The 21,465-nt window shown below is 37.2% G+C and overlaps 1 protein-coding gene across 4 annotated transcripts in view; it reads left to right on the top strand.

Annotated features, from left to right (window-relative positions):
* The window catches only part of for (cGMP-dependent protein kinase for), a 353,560-nt gene that overhangs the window by 320,219 nt on the left and 11,876 nt on the right, over positions 1-21,465 (top strand). The window contains exon 18 of one of the 4 annotated variants that reach the window (XM_090378025.1): positions 4,025-4,037. The exons of the other annotated variants lie outside the window; for them this stretch is intronic. Coding sequence (XP_090234151.1) covers positions 4,025-4,037 — 13 coding nt within the window. The remainder of the gene's footprint in view (positions 1-4,024; positions 4,038-21,465) is intronic. 4 annotated transcript variants of the gene reach the window in all.

The raw sequence follows: 21,465 nt of genomic DNA, 5'->3' as shown, positions 1-21,465 counted from the left end.
TTTTACACGTTGGCACAATGACATTAAGTGTAGGAGGTCTGCAGATTTACTTAACAAGAGTACAGGTCAGTGTTGAAAAAAAGTCACGAGTTAGGATTAAATTGGAACGTGTCTGCAATCCTGCCCAGACACGATAGGAGGGAGTATATGATGAAGGCCTTGTCAGTCAGTTGGGCCCTGGAGAGATTGTTCAAGGCTCGTGGGGTAGAATTTTTTTTTCAACGTGGTCTTTTCTTGTTAACAGTAGAGATTGCTTCTACAGGGATGGGATACACTTAAATAGAAAGGGTGCAAGAATATTTGCTAATGCTATTGAGGCAATGTTAGGTGGGTTGGAAAACTGCTAACTTGGGAGGATTCACAGACTAATAGATTAACAGTAGTTGCAGCCAGAGGTGGAAATGGTTCTTACACTGCTTCTATTTGAATGAGCAGCAGCCTGGAAAGCAAGTTTCTGGAGATTTCAAAATATTCTGGGTGTCATGAAACAAGTAAATACATGGGCTGTGTTGGGGTAACTAAGAGTAAGAACAGGTGCATGCATACTTGCATTTACACCAATGCTAGGAGTATAGTAAATAAATTTGATGTTGCTGGTCAAGACATCAAAGGCAGATATTGTTGGGATATCAGAAACGTGATGTCATGCAGATATAAGAAACGTAGAATTGTAGTTTGGGGGGTACAATGGCTGTCAAGGGTTCCAGCATTAAAAATAAGAGCATATAGAATGAAGTACACAAAAATATTTTAAAATCCAAATTAGAATAGTTCACGTATATCAGAGTGAACAGTTTATATATCCAATGGTGACTGAGGAATATGACAACAAAAATTTTTTTAGATTATAACATGTAACGAGATCCTTAGATGGAAAGGATATAAATGACCTATGAAATAACGTAGGTCAAGAATAATTGTCTGCAGTCTAAATGGTAGGTGGAATAGTACAGAAAGGATAGACAGGATAGGAAGGGAGGAGGGATTATGCTGTTACTTAAGAAACACATAATCTAAGGAAGTGCATCCAGTTGACAGAGATATACAGTGCAATGTTGAGTTAATTTGGTGTGACATAAGCACTGGGGAAGCAAAAATGAGGGTTGGAGTTTGTTCTAGGCCTAATGAATCTGATGAGTACAATGAACAGTTATATTGAGAAATAGAGTGGGTCAATAAATCAGAGTGTCTTATAATGTGGGGATTTTAACTTCCCAGATATTGACGGGAACTTGTGGGTTGGTCACTTGTACATTAGCAAGGCGTTTGTGGATTTATTGGATGATTGTTTTCTACAACAGCATGTTAGAGAGGCAACCAGAGGGAGTAACACTCTTTATCTGATTATCAGCAGTGATTATTCATGCATTAAGAATTTACAGATAAAAGAACCACTAGGTGGCAGTGATCAGTGTACTGATGTAGGATTTGCTTAAAGATGTAACTACCATCGGGGGTAAAGGGGAGGGTTTTTGCTTTTGTAAAAGTGACTACAGTGGTCTCAGATTTTTTAAATTCTATACAGTGGTCTCAGATTTTTTAAATTCTATACAGTGATATCAACTGATGATGTTACCAACAGCAAATTCTAAATGGGAAGTATTCAAGGAAGTAATTGTGAAAGCTACTAGGCTTTTTGTTCCAACTAAGAAATACTGTTCTAGGTTTAGGCTCAAATGGATGTCAGATGAACTAATGAGACTCGTGGCAGAGAAGAAAATTGCATGGGATGCATATAAATTATCAGGTGACACAGAAGCCTATGGTAGATACAAGCTAGTCTGTAATCAAGTCACAAAGGAGCTTAGGCAAGCAAAGGCAGATTATGAGAAATCTTTGGCAAAGGATGCAAAGAAAAACAGCAAACATTTCTCTACTTATATAAACTATAAAAGGAATGGGATGAATCAGATTGGTCCACTTGATATCAGTGATTTGACTGTAGATGATAATTATCAGATAGCTGCCAACTAAATGAGTATTTTGCATCTACATTCACACATGAGGAGTTATTCAAGGAGGAGAGGGCCAGAAATTTATCAAACTCTAATAGGGAGTTAAATGATTTTGTAATAACTGAGAGCAAAGTGGAGCAGTTATTGAAGTTAAACGTAAGAAAGGCACCTTTAATATAATTGGATAAATGGAATCTATCCAGTTATATTAAAGGAGGTGACAAAGGAAGTAAGAAAACCCTTAGCCATAATTATGAGAGCATCCTTGGACTCAGGGGAAGTCCCCATGGGCTAGAGATATGCAAATGTATCTCCAATTCATAAAGAGTGAGACAAGTAATTACAGACCTGTTAGTTTGACTTCTGTTTCAGGGAAAATAATGGAGTCACTGGTTAAAGAAGCATTTCAGGATCATCTAGACAAGACTGCAGTAATAATTCAGACACAGCTTGGGTTTGTTAAGGGAAAGTCTTGTCTGACCAATTTGATTGGATGCTATGATATGGTCACAAAGGAACTGAATGCAAAAAATAATTTTGATATCATATACTTGGATTTCAGGAAAGCTTTTGATACTATTGCACGTGGAAGACAACTGTACAAATTGGAGCAGTTTGGCATTAAGGCTAAGTTGCCACAATGGATAAAAGGATGGTTGATTGAGAGAAGACAGAGTGTGGTAATCAATTAGAGTATGCTGCTGCAACAGGAACTGGAAAAGTTGAGTAGATCGGCTGAGAAGTGGCAACTGAAGTTTAACATTGACAAATGCAAAGTACTGCATATGGGAAGCAGTAATCCCAGAATAACATACCAACTGGGTGGTGTTCCACTCAGGTAGTGGAGAATGAGAGAGACCTGGGGGTAATTGTGCAGTCAGATATGAAGTTTTCTGAGCAGTGCAGACAGGCTGCCAGGGTAAGTCATGGGGCTTTTTCAATGATATACAGGAATTTTGCGAGCAGGGATAAGGAGATGATTATCTCTTTGTATAAGGCAATGGTCAGGTCGCACCTTGAGTACTGCGTACAGGTCTGGAAGCCTCATTTTAGGAAGGATGTAGAGTTGCTAGAACGAGTACAGAGAAGGGCAACAAGACTGGTGAAGGGAACGAAGAGGTCATCTTATGAAGAAAGGCTTAAGTTCTGAAAATTGTAGCTTCTGGAGACTAGGCGTGGCGATTTGATTGAGCAGTCTCAATGCTGATTGGGATTCTTCCTCTTGCTCAGTTTACAAACCTGAGGGGGCATAAACTGAAATTGAGGAAAGACGGTAGTCGAATAGATGTCTGGAAATTTGCCTGTAGCCAATGGGTAGTTGATTGCCGGAACAAACTTCCATCTGTCATTATGGAAGTTTGATATCTAAATAAATTCAAGGCAGAACTAGTAAGCATTTGAAACGAATGGATGGGTGAAATGGGAAGTTGTTTTTTTTTGCTGATGCTGTATAAGCTTGCTTTCTTGCATCGTATGCCTCTACTAATGCTAAATGCTTTTAATGTAGGGTTATTTTGCAACAAATGCTATGAAGACTGTATAAGGGAGGCCTTACTAAAGTACCAATTTTTATTCGTAGATTTCAAAAATCACCTTGTTAGTTTCTCATCACATCATGGTTATTAAATATAGAATGAGTTACTTTTTACCAAATTATGCCAATTTTTCATAATCTAGCCAGTAATGTGTGACATACTGATTTATTTTAACAGATATATTCTAATTCTCTTAATTTTAGCAGTCGATTTTGGCCTCGATTTTCATGTGATAAACATAGACTTCTACCTATGGTTCTTAGGTGCAAATTCCGATGCAACGATTTACAATTTGAAGAGAGTGAACTTAGCATTTTTGATGAGGATTTTTATAGGCTGTGCCAAGGTTTTCCATGTATTAACTGATGGTAACATGTGCTCAGGGTTGTAAATCTATCCTCCAAACATAACCAGACCCTTGAGAGTAGGAGGTTGCAACCCACAACCCTTATGGTAGGAAAATTTCAAAATATTTTCCTACAGAGGACAGCATATGTTTTTGCAAAGACATTATTGAACTTCTGAAAGCACTAGGTGTCGTGCATAAGTCAGATGAATAGTGTTTATTTATAGCTGCCTCAAAATTAAGTTTAAAAGCAGTTTTGCTTTATAATGGCAATGAATTTCCATCGGTTCCTGGGTTTCATTCAGTTGGACTTAAAGAAAATCATGAAAGCATGTCTAAGGTTCTACATGCTATAAAATACCAGGATTATGTTTGGAACATATACAGGGATCTTAAGGTATTGGTTTGCTTGTTGGTTTGCCTGGGGGGGGGAAGGGTTCACAAAATATTGTTTTTTTTTTTTTTTTTTTTTTTTTTTGTGTTTGTGGGACAGCTGTGCAACAGAAGAACATTATGTTGTGCAATATTGGGACAAGTGAGATGAGTTCATTCCAGGACATTGTAATGTAAAATATATTCCTTTAGTACAATCAAACAAGGTTCTTCTTCCACCCCTGCTATCAAACTTGGATTGATGAAAAATTTTGCGAAGGGACTAATTAAAGAAGGTAACGGATTTGCATACTTGAGAAGTGTGTTTCCTAATTTAACATATGCCAAACTTAAAGAAGGAATTTTCGTAGGACCCCAAATTAGGAAACCCCTGAAAGATGTGTTTGAAACACAGTTAAAGGAGATTGAATTGGCAGCTTGGCAATCATTTAAGGTGGTAGTACATGGTTTTTTGGGTAATAAGAAAGAAGAAAACTATGAAAAGTTGGTGTCTAATTTACTCGAGTGCTACAAAAACACGGGCTGTTGAATGTCATTAAAAATTTATTTTCTTCATTCCGTCTTGAATTTTTCCCCAAAAATCTGGGAGATGTGAGTGATGAACAAGGGGAGTGGTTTCATCGATATATTTCCACGATAGAACGGCAGTACCAAGGTCACTGGGATCCTGTAATGATGGGGAATTACTACTGGTTCCTTGTGAGGGAGAGTAAGCAGGAATACAAGAGAAAATCCCTTAATAGTAAAACATTTTTAAGGACAATTACAGGTATGCTGATTATATATTGTTGAAATATAACTATTTTGCTATGATTTATGATATTTTTTCCGAAGTTAAATGAGTTATAGAGAACGTATAATATTATTTTTACACTTGTATTACAAACTTGAGTTGTACATATATATTCCTTTATTTTAACATTAAACGTTGGTACATGTTTTGATGTAGATGAGATAGACTTTTTATGGTGATTTTTGGAATCAGCGCATTTATTTCCTCCAGAATAACATATTTTCATTGCGAAGATTTGACAAAAAATATTTTTTATTGGCTAGTGTAATTGAAGATACTGCCATAAAATGTTAAGCCAGTGCCCTTCAATAATTGGACATGAGAGATACTGTTAGTTTTAAATTCTTGTTTTTCAATAATCATATGCATTTTCAAATACATATAATTATTGAGAATGGACTTAAGCTGTTTACCTATTTGAGATTTCTGGAATTTCAAACACTTTTGTTAAAGGGTATTTGGGAGTTTCAGCCATATGGACCAGGTACAAGAGGTGCATGGAATTGCTGGAATTGTGGAGGGTCTCGAAGATCCCATGAGCATAGCATGTGGTTGAACTCAAATTTATCTTGAATTTGTATTTAATTTTTAACCAGCATTTACATAATATACATAAAACACAAATAGTTACCATATAACAACTTGATATCATGTAGGGAAGATGGGGATTAGGGCAATCGTCACTCTTAGATATATCATTTGCTCTTTATATGCTTTGGCCAGATGGATTTAAACACGGAAACGTTCTTCTGTTCATGGCAGACACTTCTCCTTATGTGGTGAGAACATAGAGAGCTCCTGAAATTCTTTTCCATTCATTTTTTCACATGAAGAATATGCACAGAGCTACAGAGGAGATATGTGGTTTATTTTCTGATGTTGGCTCTTTGGTATATGGTTGCAAAAAGATTTTTGTGAAGGCTTTATCATGTTTTCAGGTGTTCAAAGAAATTGAACCTGGACTCAGAATGAAAATTAACCCATGTTTCACCTTATCAAACATCTGATAATGTGGGAACATTCATTCCAGTTGGACTTCTCTGTGCAAAGGGTTTTACAAAGTGAAAGACATTGTCAACAATTTGAATGGAGATAATGCATCCCTTCAACAGTTTAATCCAAATTTAATGCATCATGAAATAACTGCAGCTGGAAGAAGTCACTCTGCAGCAATCTTGCATGCATTGGTGCTCATCTTTTGTACTTTGCCATTACATCACTTGAGAAAAGGAACAAGTATTACTAATGTTGTGTTTTAAATTAGCTGTACCACAGGTAATAATGGTCATGCCATACATGAAAAATATGTTTTCTGTTAAACAAAATAAAAATCATTGCCAGAGATATTGAATGACATTCTGTCGAAATTAATATGAATCCTGTAAATGGAGTATTTAAGTTCTGTTATTGGGTTTTAAACACATCAATGACTCAAACTGAATTGTTGCATTGTTCATAATGTCTGTGTGTGTGTCATAAACACACACTTCTACAGACACCATTTACAATGCACTATATGGTCTAAGTCATTGGTGCACCTAAAACCCAACAACATAATATGTGTATATATTAATATGCAGAGGGGACCCTCCTTTTTCCCCCTGAAATCAGCTAAGTACAGCCTCAACCGAAGAGGAGGATTATTCCATTTGTCAACAGGAATTGAACTCAGACTTTATAAATGTATTCCAGAAGGAAACTCTCTCTCTCTCTCTCTCTCTCTCTCTCTCTCTCTCTCTCTCTTTTGAAGTTCCTCAAGATTGTAGTAATAGTATTTCATGTATATAACAATGTTTTCATGTATTAATCATTGGTTTAAAATAAAGCCATGAATAACTTTTCTGGTTCAGAACATATTTTGAATTTTTTCCCTATTTGCTTTGCTTCCTTTATGGCATTTTAGTACCTGAAAAATTCAGGCTTTATCTATAAAACATTATTGTTTAGACATTTTTAATCTATTCCAGCACACCTGGGATACACTAAGTTATGCAGGTTGGGTGGCATTTGTTGTGGACCTTTGCACATTGTGTACCTTTCAGAAACGTTTCATGAAGGGAGGGGGTGAGGAAGTCATGACATTAGGGTACATTTATGTTAGGTGGTTTATAACTCATATAACAAAAAAAGATTGAGCAAAGGTCTGTCTAAAAAATTTATTTTCAGCAATATGAAGCCCATTGGTATCATATTGAAGAGGTGAATTTAGTATTAGCATTATAATAATGTCAAAACGATGTGAGGAAGTCAGCTGTTTCTACATCTGCCAAAAAAAATCCATCATTCATAATCATTCTGTTTCCAAAAATTGCCTGTCTGATTGCACTGCGAACATTATCAGATTGTCCAATGCTACCATGGAATAAGTATTAGTAGTGGCAAATGATGCAAGAAATCAAGCTTATATGCATCAGCAAAAAAAAAAAAAAAAAAAACCCACATTTTCCTTGAATGTCTTCAAATTACCACTTCCACAACACACCAGATGGAAGTTTGTTCCAACAATCAATATTACCCACAATTAATATTAATTGGCTGAAGGCAAATAACTGCACATCTGTCTTGCAACCATCCTTCCTCAGTTTGAATTTATGTCCCTTATATGTACAGTCTGAGCAAGAAGTCAGAGATGTGGATTGACCATTGCTTTATGAAACAGGATAATCACTTCATTATCCTGCTGAAAAAGTTATTGTATATCATTGAAAAAAAAACCGAGCTATCCTAGCAGATGTCTGCACTTTTTAGAGAACTTTGTCTGGCAGTACAGTTACTCTCAGGTCTTTTTCATTCTCTACTACACTCATTATTGTACCACACAGTTTGTGTGTTATTCTGGGATTACTGCTACCCATATGCAGTACCTTGCATTTTTCAATATTAAACTTCAGTTGCAATTTCTCAGTGCATCTGGCTAATATTTCTAGATCTTGTTGCAGTAGTATGCCCAGATTATGTCATAACCACCCTGCCAATCTTCATATCACCTGCAAACTCAGACATGCAGCCTTATATGCCTCCATCAGTATCATTAATAAATATAGGAAACAATGTCTCCAGTACTGAACCCTTCAGAGCTGTGCTAAACCACTCTGTCTTCACCCAATGAACCATCCCTTTATCCCTTGTAGTAACTTTCCTATAATGCCACTATATGTTTCATCTGGATGCTTCTGTATCACCTTATAATTTATGTGCATCCTATGCATTTTTCTTCTCTGCCATGGGTGTTATCAGTTCACTTCAAATCCATTTAGGTCTAAACCTTGAACGGTATCTCTTAGTTGATATAAAAAGTTTAGTAGCATCCCCGATTATGTCCTGGATACTTTCCATTTAGAATTTGCTATTGGTAACATTATCACTTGGTCTGACTGCATAGAATTTAGAAACTATCCGAGACTACTGTGGTCACCTTTACAAAATCAAAAGCCCTTCCCTCTGCTCTTAGCAGTAGTTGCATCTTTAATTAAATCCCACATCAGTACTCTGTGATCACTACCACCCAGTAGTTCTTTTATTTGCAGATTCTTAATAAATGAAGAGTTTCTGCTGATAATCAGATCAAGAGCTTTCTCCTGTTGCCTCTCTAACATTCTGGTGCAGAAAACATTCATTCAATAAATTCACAAAAGTCTTACTACTGTATGAGTGACCAACCCATAAGTTCCTGTCGGTATTTGGAAAGTTAAAATCCCACATTCTAATTTACTAGTCGACTCAATTTTTCTGTATAGTTGTTTGTTATGCTCTTAGTCATTTTCCCGTAACACACTCCTACTCTTGTTTTTTTTTTCTCTTCCCCCAACACACACACACACACACACACACAGTATTGCCCTGGCTACTAATGTCAACTGGACGTACTACCTTAAATTCATGTGCTTCTTAACTAAAAGCATAACTCTCCCCCACCTTCCCATCCTTTCTGTACCTATTTTACTTCCCATATTTATATTCTGCATCTCTTATTGTCTGAATGACACTGTCTCATATATCCCTATAATGTCCACCTTTGATGACTTAACCAGTACAGCCAGGCCTCACATAACACAAGTTTGATTACCGCGCTTTTCAGTTACCACTATTTGAAAAAATTATACCACTTTTCATTTTACACGATGCAAATATCCAGCTAACGTGATTTTTTTTTTGTGATAGTTGAAAAACATTTGAATTGCACACTAATCTTATTGCATGTCGGATGGGCAATAAACAAGCATTTGCCCACTGCCCGCCTCAGTGTGTTCCATTAACCATCAGAAGCAGACTTGCTACTTGCTTGTCTCCCGCTAATAGTCACGTGCAGACTTGCATTTAAAAATTCTAATTAAAAAAAAAAGTTAATTTTTAAATGAGCCAGATGAAAATGTTACCTCAAAGGAGATAATGGTAAAAGAACTAGATGGAATCTTTTATATCACATAGAACCACAAACAAAAGGTTTGAGATTCTCTGCAATATTTATTTCGCCAGGGCCTAGAGAAATTTGCTGTCGGTTATCAGAAATTAATTGACGAAAAAAAGAAAGCCAACACTGTTCAAACGACTCTGTTCAAATATTTCCGTAACAGATAGTTTCTTCATTGCGTATTTTATGTAATAAATGTTTAATTCTATAATTACTTTCATTATCTTTTACAAGGTATACAGTTAAAATGTTATTTAAAAGATATTTTTAAAATTCTTTATGGTCTTTCCTGAAGGTCATGGACCAATTATAATTTTCCTATTGATTATTATATTCAATTAATGCATTTATGTTTTGCATGATGCTCTTGCGGGATGAATTAATTGCATTAAGCGAGGCCAGTCTGTACTTCAAATTCATCAAATGTATTCACTATACTCCTATAATTGTTCATGCACCAAATTTTTCTTTTAGTAATCCTAAAACAACCCATGTATTTGCTTGTATCATGATGACCTCCAGTAATCTCTAACACTTCGCTTTTCAGGCTATTGCATGTTTCAATAGAAGCAATTCAAGAATATTTGTGTATCCCCCCCAAACCTAGCAGTATTCTAATCCACCTAATGCTGCCAGCAAATATTCTTGCACCCCCTTCTATTTAAGTGTATCCCATCCCTGCAAAAGCAGTCTCTCTTGTTAACAAGCATAGACCACATCAAGAAAAATTTTACTCCATGAGCCTTGCATGGTCTCTCCAGGGCCGAATTTGTTGATGGAACTTATATCGTATACTCCCTCCTGTTATGTTTGGGCAGAATTGCAGACATTTTCAAATTTAATCCTATGTGACTTTTTTCTCAATACTGCCCTATACTTGTTAAGTAAATTCTTAAAACTACTCTTAATGCCATTAATACCAACATGTACAACAGTATCACCTTATGTGCTTGTAAAAGTTGATAGCTGCTTTTGTGCCAGACAGGTATACACTAGTCCTATTCCACCTATTCTTTTTGCACAGTATGTTTCCCTTTTTCCTGACAATGGAGTTACCAGTTACAGCTACTTTCTAGGACCAGCATATCTGCCATGGAGGATCTTATCGTGTTCTGTGTTGCATGAGTGTGGTCTCCCCTGTTGTACTGGGTGCTTGAAGGAGCCTCTCTTTTTAATTAATTTCTTCAAGAACATCAACCCTGTTCCTCGAGCCCTCATATAAGCTCATCAAAACACTGACTTTGCATTTAATATTTTCACCCTATCTACAACAAAAGCACACAAAGACATCTCCCTTGACCATATCATGTCCCATTAGAGATTATGCAGCAAAAAGGCCACATTTAGCACAACAAAAGTAGCTGTGGTTCACAAGAGAACTACAATTGGTGGTTCTTTCCTGAGCCAAAGCATTCCTGTTACTTTGAGCTTTTTGCTACAGGCAGTTCATTCCAGTAATCTACGACACACTACCTGTAATGATATCCAGCCTTCTGTTATTATCCAAAATATTGTATATGTGTGCCAGTGAGAATGTACCTCCTTCATTCATTGTACTGATTCCTTCAAGATGCAATACACCTCTATCATCAGATAGATCCCCCCCAAGATCTCTAATTGCCAAGCTTTACAGACTGTACTTGAGCTGTTCTTCATATGGATATTGATTACACCCTTCACCAATCTAGTTGCCATTCTCTTAACCCTTTCTAGAAGTTTTGTGGCTTAGTGTGTTCTCCAGACCTGAACACAATATTCTAAATGCAGTCTTGCTATTGTCTTATATGAAGAGACAATGACTTCCTTTTCCCTACTTGCACCTATATCATAGACAAGATACCCTGTTGCCTGTGTAGCCACCTGTTGTATATGGAAAATTTCATGTCTAACTGAATTGTAACCTAAGTCTTTTTCATCCTGGACCACTTTTAACTCCACTCCCTCTAGCTTGTAAGAACTCCTGGATTTCTGTTCCTTAGGTGTAAAACCTTATATTCAGAAGCATCAAACTTCAGTTGCCACTTTTCAGACCATCTGTACAACCGATCTAAGTCATTTTGAAGCAAAATGGCCTGATTCTGATCATTAGCCACCCTTCCTACCTTAAATCATCATAAAACTTTAACATCTTCCCCTACACACCCTTCAGTGTCATTAAGGAAAATAAGGAACAGAAGAGAGACAAATGGAGACCTGACCACTGATCCTTGTGGGGCTCCATTTGCTACACTAGTCCACCCTGAGGATATCCACCTTTGACTATGCTCTGTCTCCGATCTCTTAGCCAGCCCTTGATCTAACAAAGGTTGAGTATCAGATATCACTGGCAAAGAGAGCTGAAAATGGATACAAAGTGTTCTTTTCATACATAAATACTAAAAGGACCTTGTCATTAATCCTCATTTGTACCATTTTATATAATAGCCTTTCATGAGGAACCATATCAAAAACATTACTGAAGTCAAGATAAATAATGTCAGAAAGTTGTTTCTTGACTAATATTATGACTTCATCATAATAAATAACTAAACTATCCAAGTCAGACTTCCCCCTTCATGAACCCATGCTGCGATTCATTAAGGATGCCATTCCTATTGAGATGATCCTGTATTGTATCCTTAATCAGAGACTCTATGACCTTACAGTGAGTTTGACTCCATCACTGAAGTAAAACTCACTGGTCTGCAGTTCCCATCACTTTTTTGTGCCTCTTTCATGGATTGGGGAATCTTTATTACTTCTGGAATTGGGAGGGGGGAATCTTCCTGGAGTCTAATGATGATCTCATCAACATGCTCAACAGGGTAATGTATTCACATGCAGCCTTTTGTAGTATAACTGGATGTATATCATCCCTCCTACAGCCTTACCTTCACTCAGCTTCAGTAGTTTCTGTCAAGGTTAGCATTACCATTAGTAGAGGCATATGATGCAAGAAAGCAAGCATATATAGCATCAGCAAAAAAAAAAAAAAAAAACCCTTACCATTTCACATATCCATTCCCTCCTAAAGTTTGTCCAGTACTTCCTTGAATTTATTTAAGCTATCAACTTCCACAATGACAGATGGAACTTTGTTCCAGCAATCGACCATCTGCTGACTAAAGGACAATTTTCTGCACATATATTCTGCAACTGTCTTTCCGAAATTTGAATTTATTCCCCCTCAAGTGCTCAAGTGCATAATCTGAGCAAAAGAAAGAATCCTGTCCATTGAGCTTGCTCAAACCATTCAGGCCTTATACACCTCAATCAGATCACCTCATAGGTGCCTAATCTCCAGATGCTGCAATTTGCAGAACTTAAGCTTTTCTTTGTGCGAGCAACTCTTTGTTCCCGTCACCAATGTTATTGCCCTTCTCTGTACTCATTCCAGCAGCTCTACATCCTTCCTAAAATGAGGCCTCCAGATCTGTATGCAGTACTCAAGGTATGGCCTGACCATCGACTTATGCAAAGGGCTAATCACCACCTCTGCTAGCAAAATTCCTGTATATTGACAAGACCCCATGAGCTGCTCTGGAAGCATGTCTGCACTGCCTGGAAAACTTTATATATGACTGCACAATTACCCCCCCCCCCAGGTCTTTTTCATTCTCCACCACCACCACCCTTGAGTATGGTACTGCACAGTTGGTACATTACCCCTGGGGTTACTGCTAGTAACCCCAGGGGTAACGTACTTTGCATTTGTCAATGTTCAGCTTCAGTTGCCACCTCTCAACTCATCTGCCCAACTGTTTTTCTAGATCCTGTTGCAGACGTGTGCTGTCATTAACAACTTGCCAACCTTTGTATCATCTGCAAACTTGAACATTAAACCTGATATGCCTTTATCAATATCATTGATAAATGGGCCCAACACCAAACCCTTGGGGACTTCACTAATGACATTAATTCACAAAGGGCAGTGTCCATTAATTTCCACTCTCTGTCTTCTCCCACTCAACCATCCCTTTATTCATAACAGAAACTTGCCCTTAATGCCATACTACTCCAATTTGTACAATAGTCTTTTATGTTCAATAGTATCAACAGCTTTCCTGAAATCCAAGTATATGATATCAAAATTATTTTTTTCATCCAGTTCCTTTGTCATCAGATCACCTCGTAGGTGCTGTCTTCAGATGCTGCAATTTACAGAACTTAAGCTTTTCTTTGTGAGAGCAACTCTTTGTTCCCCTCACCAATCTCATTGCCCTTCTCTGTACTTATTCCAGCAACTCTACATTCTCCCTAAAATGAGGCCTCCAGATCTGTATGCAGTAAATGTCTTTTATTATCGAATTAAATTAGTTAGTAAGATTTCCCATTAACAAATCCACGTTGTGTTGAACTATAACTTCAGTCTTGTCTAGATGGTCCTGCATTGCTTCTTTAACCAGTGATTCCATTATTCTCCCTTAAACAGAAATTAAACTAACAGGTCTGTAACACTCTTTGATCTCCCTTTGGAAATTGGGGATACATTTGTCCTAGTTCACAAGGACCTCCCCTGAATCTAAGCAGGCTCTCGTAATTATGGCTTAAGCTTTGCTAAACTACTTTTCTGCCTTCCTTAATATAATTAAATAGGACCATCAACCCCAGTTGTCCTGTTTTATGTTTAGCTTCAACAAATTCTCTTCCATTTTCTTCTTGGTTATCACAAGATCATATAGCTCCCTGTTAGAATATGATACACTTCCCATATTCTCATCCCTAAAAAATTTCTCATGTGTGAATGTAAGCACAAAACGTAATCAGAGTGTCAGCAATCTGATATCATCAAGCCATTCAACATTCACATAAGCCATTCATATCTAGTGGACCAATGTGATTCACCTCTTCTTTCTAGTTTTGACAAAAAGTCATGTTTTTCAGGTTTCATTTGTACAGTGAGTAATTAAAATGTCTTTTAGTTTATAGCATATTTAATGTGTTTTTAATCTTAAAAAAATACAAAGCAATTTAGTTAAGATTCAAATCATATAGTTACTTCTTGCAACATGTATGCTTGCAGAGTGTAGTCATTACCAATTACTGTACAGTAATTGGTAATGATTACACTCTAGTAACTTGTGAGTTGGGTTGTTAATAGCCTATGAATGTGCCTAGCTGTAAAATCTAAATACAGTTTCAGACAAATCTGGGAAACTAGGAGGGTTCTTCCCCTTCGACATGATGTTTCAGAATAGTTATACGACATTTACGGGATCATAAGATGCACACATATCTGAGAAGGGGGATTTTGGAAAATCATTTAAAAAAATATATATATATATATTCTTGTTTATACTCCAGCATGACCACCAGGTCAGTGGAGTTTACAATAAATCATCAATACAAATGTTAATAATATTTAGTAGTCACAGGCTTGAACCCTGGTCCACTCAAAGAGCATGTGCTATTGTACTCTTGCTCCTGACCACAAATGCAAATTCACAAGTAAAGATATCATTTTCTTGGTTGGAGGAGGAAATCTTTCAGCTGTCCTGTTTCCATGATATATAGTATAATTTAACACCTTCAATTTGAAGCCAACACTGTACAAAAACTCTTTCTGCCTTTTACCCATTTCATTAGTTCTAGCAAGTTATAACAAATTAAAACTGTTGTGCTGTATGAAATGTTTTCTCTCTTCACTTGACTCATGATTTTTAGAAGGTATTGTGGATAAGGTTGGTCAAATGATTGCTTATACCCCTGTGATTGAGATTGATTGGACTGCTTATGGTTGCACATATAGATCTCTGTGGGAAAAGGAGGTGAAGGGGATTGGTAGTTGGTGTATTATAAATTGAAGATAAGACAGAACTACTTGGTAATTTCCTGTAATCCTTTCCGAAAAAAATGTTTATAGAAGGAAGTGGGTTCTTTTTTGAGAGGGAATAAAGGATGTGTTCTAGTGAGATGTGAAAGTCATTCGGATATGCTAAGCAATAACCAGGGATGACCAACCTTTATCCACAGGATGCCACATATGCTGGGAGTGTGTTGTGTGCCATCTAGGAGAATATCAAAAACTACCATGATCAATACCAGTCACTACTTATCCACACTGCTAAATGTTTTTGCTATGTAAGGGAATTATTGTATATGCTAAGCAGTTGTAATAAAATAAAAAGTTAAGCTATTTTACATTTACATTTATAAAATAAATTTAATATAGGTTACTGAATAAATGTTGTCTGTACAGAACCAATATCACAAAGAACTCACTAGAGCCTTATATGCATTAAATTAATGGTAAAAAGTGGCAAATGTGAACCATGGGTTCCCTCACATTGAAATCCAGGTAATAATTTCTGGAAATAAAAGTGGAATTTAAACTGTATATTCATTTCTTATGTTTTGCTCCCCCTCCCCCACTTCGGTAGGTGTGCTACTAACAAGAGCTGTATGAAGTACGTATGCCACAGGGTTGGCCACTCCTGCAGTATACAGAATGAAAAAAGTCACTGCACACATCTAGTATAATGTTAATATCTAAAAAAAATCACTGCACTCACCTAGTATACATTGGACATTAGACACAGGGAAGTTTTAGGCAACATTTTCTAGGAAAAAAAGTGCACCTTGTGGTCCAGCAAATATGATACTTTACAAACATTTGAATAATTGTTGAGGTATATTCTGTTTTACATATTAATCTTCATATTTAAAAACATTTTTTCTATGTAGTTTATCATTTATTTGTGAGGTAAATCCTTTATTAATTGTGATGTGCCAGTAAATTCTAATCAAACAAACAAACTATTAATAATTGTCATATTCAAATAAAATTGGTGCAAAGAGTAAGACAGTGTTTATCTCAATAGTGTATAAACACTGAGCTCATACTCATTGTGTTGATGAAATTACAGTTTCATTGAATATACAAGTTTAATCACTGGAGATCAGATACTGCAGGTTTTCAAGAGAATTAATATAGTATCAGAAACATTTACACCAGACATTTCAGTTAAGTAGTTTGATCTTATTCAAGTCATCAGTAATTTATGATTTTGCTTGTGTAATACATCCTCTGGGCATTTCCTAATATCATATTCTCAGAACACTTTATTATTATGTTTTTTTTTGTATGTCAGCTATTCCCAGCACAAACAGTAGGAGTTCCAGCACCAATAAAATATAGTAAATGTTATCTCTAAGTCACACTCTTCAATGTCATTCTCCCATCTGTCATCATCAAACCATTCCTGGAGTCAACAAAATGTTAATAACCGTCTTCCCTTTCTCTATAGTTTCATAAATATCAATGAATCAGTGAAGGATATTAGCATTAGTAGAAGCATATGATGCAAGAAAGCAAGATTATGCAGCATCAGCCAAAAAAAAAAAACACTCCCATTTCACCCCTCCGTTCGTTCGAAATACCTGTCCAGCTGAGCCTTAAATTTATTTAGGCTATGAACTGCCACAACAAGGGATGGAAGTCTGTTCCACCAACCAACTACCGCTGGCTAAAGGCAAATTTCTGCACATCTATCCTACATCTGTCTTTCCTCAATTTAAATTTGTCCTCTCAGGTGATTATTCTGAGCAAGAGGAAGAATCCCATTGGCATTGAGCATGCCCAAACCATTCAAGGGTTTATACACCTCTATCAGATCACCTTGCCAGTGCCTAGTCTCCAGACACTGTAATTTGCAAAACATAAGCCTTTCTTCGTAAGAGCAACCCTTTGTTCCATTCACTAATCTTGTTGCCCTTCTCTGTACTCATTCCAGCAGCTCTACATCTTTCTTGAAATGAGGCCTCCAGACCTGTATACAGTACTCAAGGTGTGGCCTGACCATTGCCTTATACAAGGGAATAATCACCTCCTTATCCCTGCTAGAAACATTCCTGTATATCATTGACAAGACACCATGAGCTACTCTTGCAGCCCGTCTGCACTACTCAGAGAATTTCATATCTGCCTGCACAATTACCCCCAGGTCCTTTTCATTCTCTACCACTGTCAGTATAGTACCACAGAGTTGATACGTTGCACTGGGTTACTGTTTCCCATATGTAGTACTTTACATTTGTCAATGTTAAACTTCATTTGCCACCTCTCAGCCCATCTGCTCAACCTTTTCAGATCCTGTTGCAGCAGCAAAGCATCAGTAGTGTCCTTAACAACCCTGCCAACCTTTGTATCGTCTGTAAACTTGGACATTAAGCTTGATATACCATCATCAGTATCATTTATAAATACAGAAAACAACAACGGACCCAACACTGAACCCCGAGCAACTCCACTAATAACATTAGTCCACGATGAGCAGTGTTCATTGATTACCACTCTCTGTCTTCTCCCCCTCAACCAACCCTTTATCCATAGCAGAAATTTTCCTCCAATGCCACACTGCTCCAATTTGTGCAGCAGTCTTCCATGTGCAACAGTATCAAAAGCCTTTCTAAGATCCAAATATATAATATCAAAGTTATTCCCTGCATCCAGTTCTTTTGTGACTGCATCATAGTATCCAATCAAATTGGTCAGGCAAGACTTTCACTTAACAAAACCATTCTGTGTCCGAGCTATAACTAAAGTCTTGTCTAGATGATCCTGCAGTGCTTCTTTAACCAGTGCCTCATTAATTTTCCTGGAACAGAAGTTAAACTCACAGGTCTATAATTACTTGTGTCAGTCTTTGATCCTTCTTTGTGAATTGGGGTCACATTTGCACATCTACAGTTTATGTGTACCTCCCCTGAGTCCAAAGAAGCTCTCATAATTATGGCTAAGGGTTTGCTTATTCCTTTGCTGCCTCCATTAATATAACTGGAGAGATTCCATCCACCCCAGGTGCCTTTTTTATGTTTATCCTCAACAATTTCTCCTCCACTTTCCTCTCAGTTATTACAAAATCATCTAGCTCACTACCAGAGTTTACTTCACCTCTGGCATTCCCCTTCCTGAATAACTCCTCATGTGTGAATGTAGATACAAACTACTCATTTAGTTTGTTAGCCACCTGTGCAGGATCCTCAACTGTTGAACCATCAATATCCAGTGGACCAATCTGATTCATCCCTTTCTTTCTAGAGTTTACATAGGTAAAGAACTCTTTTCTGTTTTTCTTTGCATTCTTTGCCAAGGATTTCTCATAATCTGCCTTTGCCTGCCTAATGTCCTTTGTGACTTGGTTACAGACCAGCTTATATCTATCATAGGCTTCCATGTCTCCCATCAATTTATATATATATCCCATGCATTTTTCTTCTCTGCCATATGTCTCATTAGTTCATCTGACATCCATTTAGGCCTGAACCTTGAACAATATTTCTTAGTTGGTATGTAAAGCCTTGTAGCTTCCAAGATAAGTTCTTTGAATGCTTCCCATTTTGAATTTGCTGTTGGTAACATCATCAGTTGGTCCCACCATATAGAATTTAAATACTGTCTCAGACCATCGTAGTCGCCTTTATGAAAGCAAAAACCCTTCCCTTTACCCCTGATGGTAGTTACCTCTTTGAGTAAATCCCACTTCAGCACACGGTGATCACTGCCACCTAGTGGTTCCTTTATCTGCAGATTCTTAATGCATGAAGAATCACTACTGATAATCAGATCAAGAGTATTACTCCCTCTAGTTTCCTCCCAAACATGCTGATGTAGAAAACAATCATCCAATAAATCCACAAAAGCCTTGCTAGTGTGTGAGTGACCAACCCACAAATTCCAGTCAATATCTGGGAAATTAAAATCCCCCATTATAAGACTCTATGATTTACTGGCCCACTCTATTTCCCTGTACAGTTTCTTAATATACTCATCAGAGTCATTAGGACTATAACACACTCCTACTCTCAATTTTTATCTCCCAATGCTTATGTCACATCAAACTGACTCGATACTGCACTGTCCAGCGATGTCGACTGGCTTCACTTCCTTGGATTTTATGTGTTTCTTAACTAATAGCATAACCCCTCCTCCTTTCTTGTCCTGTCTATCCCTTCTGTACACATTGTACTCCCCAAATTCCAGTTCTGCATTCCTTATATCTGTGTGACACCACGTCTCTGATATCCCAACAATATCTGCCTTTGATGTTTTGAGCAATACCTCAAATTCATCAAATTTATTTACCAAACTCCACTAGCATTGGTGTACACGCAAGTATACATGCACCTGTTTCTATTCTTAGCTACCCTAACACAACCCATGTGTTTACTTGTACCGCAATGACTCCCAGCAGTCTCTGAAATATCTTGCATCTTGTTTTCCAGGCTGCTGCTCATTCCAATAGAAGCAGTGCAAGAATCACTTTCACCTCTGCCAGTGGCTACTGTTAATCTATTAGTCCTTGTATCCCCCCAAGCTAGTAGTTTTCCGACCCACCTAACACTGCCTCGATAACATCAGCAAATATTCTTGCACCCTTTCTATTTAAGTGTATCCTATCCCTGTGGAAGCAGTCTCTCCTGTTAACAAGTACAGACCAGGCTGAAAAAAATTCTACCCCTTGAGCCTTGCACAATCTTTCCAGGGCCAAATTGATCGACAAGGCTCTCATCATATACTCCCTCCTATCGTGTCTGGGCAGAATTGCAGACACTTTCAAATTCAACCCTAATTCATGGCTCTTTTTCAACAGTGACCTGTACTTGTTATGTAATTCCGCCAGTCTCCTACTCTTAATATCATTAGTGCCAACGTGTACAACTATATCACCTTTTGTGCCCTTAAAAGTTGATATCCACTCTACAATGTCATCAACCTTTGCCCCTGGCAAACATACCCTGGTCCTGTTCCACCTATCCTTTTTACAAAGCATGTTCCCCGTTTCCCTGACAATAGAGTCACCAACAACTACTGGTTCCTGTGGGACCAGCGCATTCTGCCTTGGGGGTTGCAGCTGTGTTGCATGATGACCAAGTGCGAGCTCTGGCGTTGATGTGGGCAGCTGAGAACTTGATGGGCCCCTCAATTTAGATCCTTCGAGGGCATCCACCCTGTCCTTCAAGCTCTCATATAGGCCCATAACAACGCTGAGTTGTCGCCTGATATTGTCAAAGGCCTTTCCCAGATATATTAATGTCACATCAATAAGAACTTATATGTGGTTTATATGGATCTCCTGATAGAAGGTAAGTAGGTGTTTGTGACAAGTGATCTCTTCTAACAAGCCTTTATTGGGTCAGCCTTATCCGTATCAAAAGAAATTTCCTGCATCTATGCTATGTATTTACTTAATCTCTTACAGGTCTTCCTTTCCACACTATTCAAGTGGCACTTTAACTGTTCTTTTTGAACATGAATATATTTAATATTTACCCTCATAGTAAAGGTGAAGAGTCACTAGATGTATTACCTGCCAGTTAAAGCCATTTCTGTTTTATATCTTGTGTCATATTTGAAACTGCATTTCAACACAAATATAGTTTGGAATTTGTTGCTTGAGACTTTATATTTCAAATAGGAAGCATGAAATTATATGTTTTTAGGGCTCTTCAGATTAGCTCACTCAGTCAATTATTTGTTCAATGAAATAACTGAATCTGGTTCACTCATTTGAATTATACATTTAATTAATATGGAAATATTAATTGAAAGTATTTCATTTCAGTAAGTTTTATAGAATAGAGTTAGCATTTTCTGTAGAGAATGAATAATTTAGTAGTAATCATGGTGTTCCAGCACATACTGGGAAGAGTATAAAGTAGACATTATATGTCCTGAAGACACTCTGCTTTACAAACCTAAGTTTAGTAGAGTTGGACACTGTACTTAACCTCTCCATGAGTGAGTTTTCCAAATGTATATGTGAGCCCTCCTTAGTCAATTTTTTCATAGGGGCTCTTTGGAGTGAATTTCTTCATGGAGTTTTGTCAGCGTGAAAACTTTCTACATAAATGCTTTCAAGTTTAAAATATTCTTTGATTTAATTGCTCAGCATTAGAATAAAATTGTAAGAATCAAACCAGAGGGTTTTTTTTTTTTTTGAAGCAGTAATATCCTCTACACTCTACACATATTTATGTATGTATCACTTAATTCATTTTCATCAGTTTCTGATCTGAATTCCAAAGAATTCTTCAATTTCAGCTTTTGTAAG

This window comes from Mastigoproctus giganteus, chromosome 7 (assembly GCF_048544385.1).
Source record: "Mastigoproctus giganteus isolate SK-2022 chromosome 7, ASM4854438v1, whole genome shotgun sequence".
NCBI classification, from domain to species: Eukaryota; Metazoa; Arthropoda; class Arachnida; order Uropygi; family Thelyphonidae; genus Mastigoproctus; species Mastigoproctus giganteus.
Note: the sequence above shows the minus strand (reverse complement) of the source record. Positions and strands in the feature narration are given on the sequence as shown.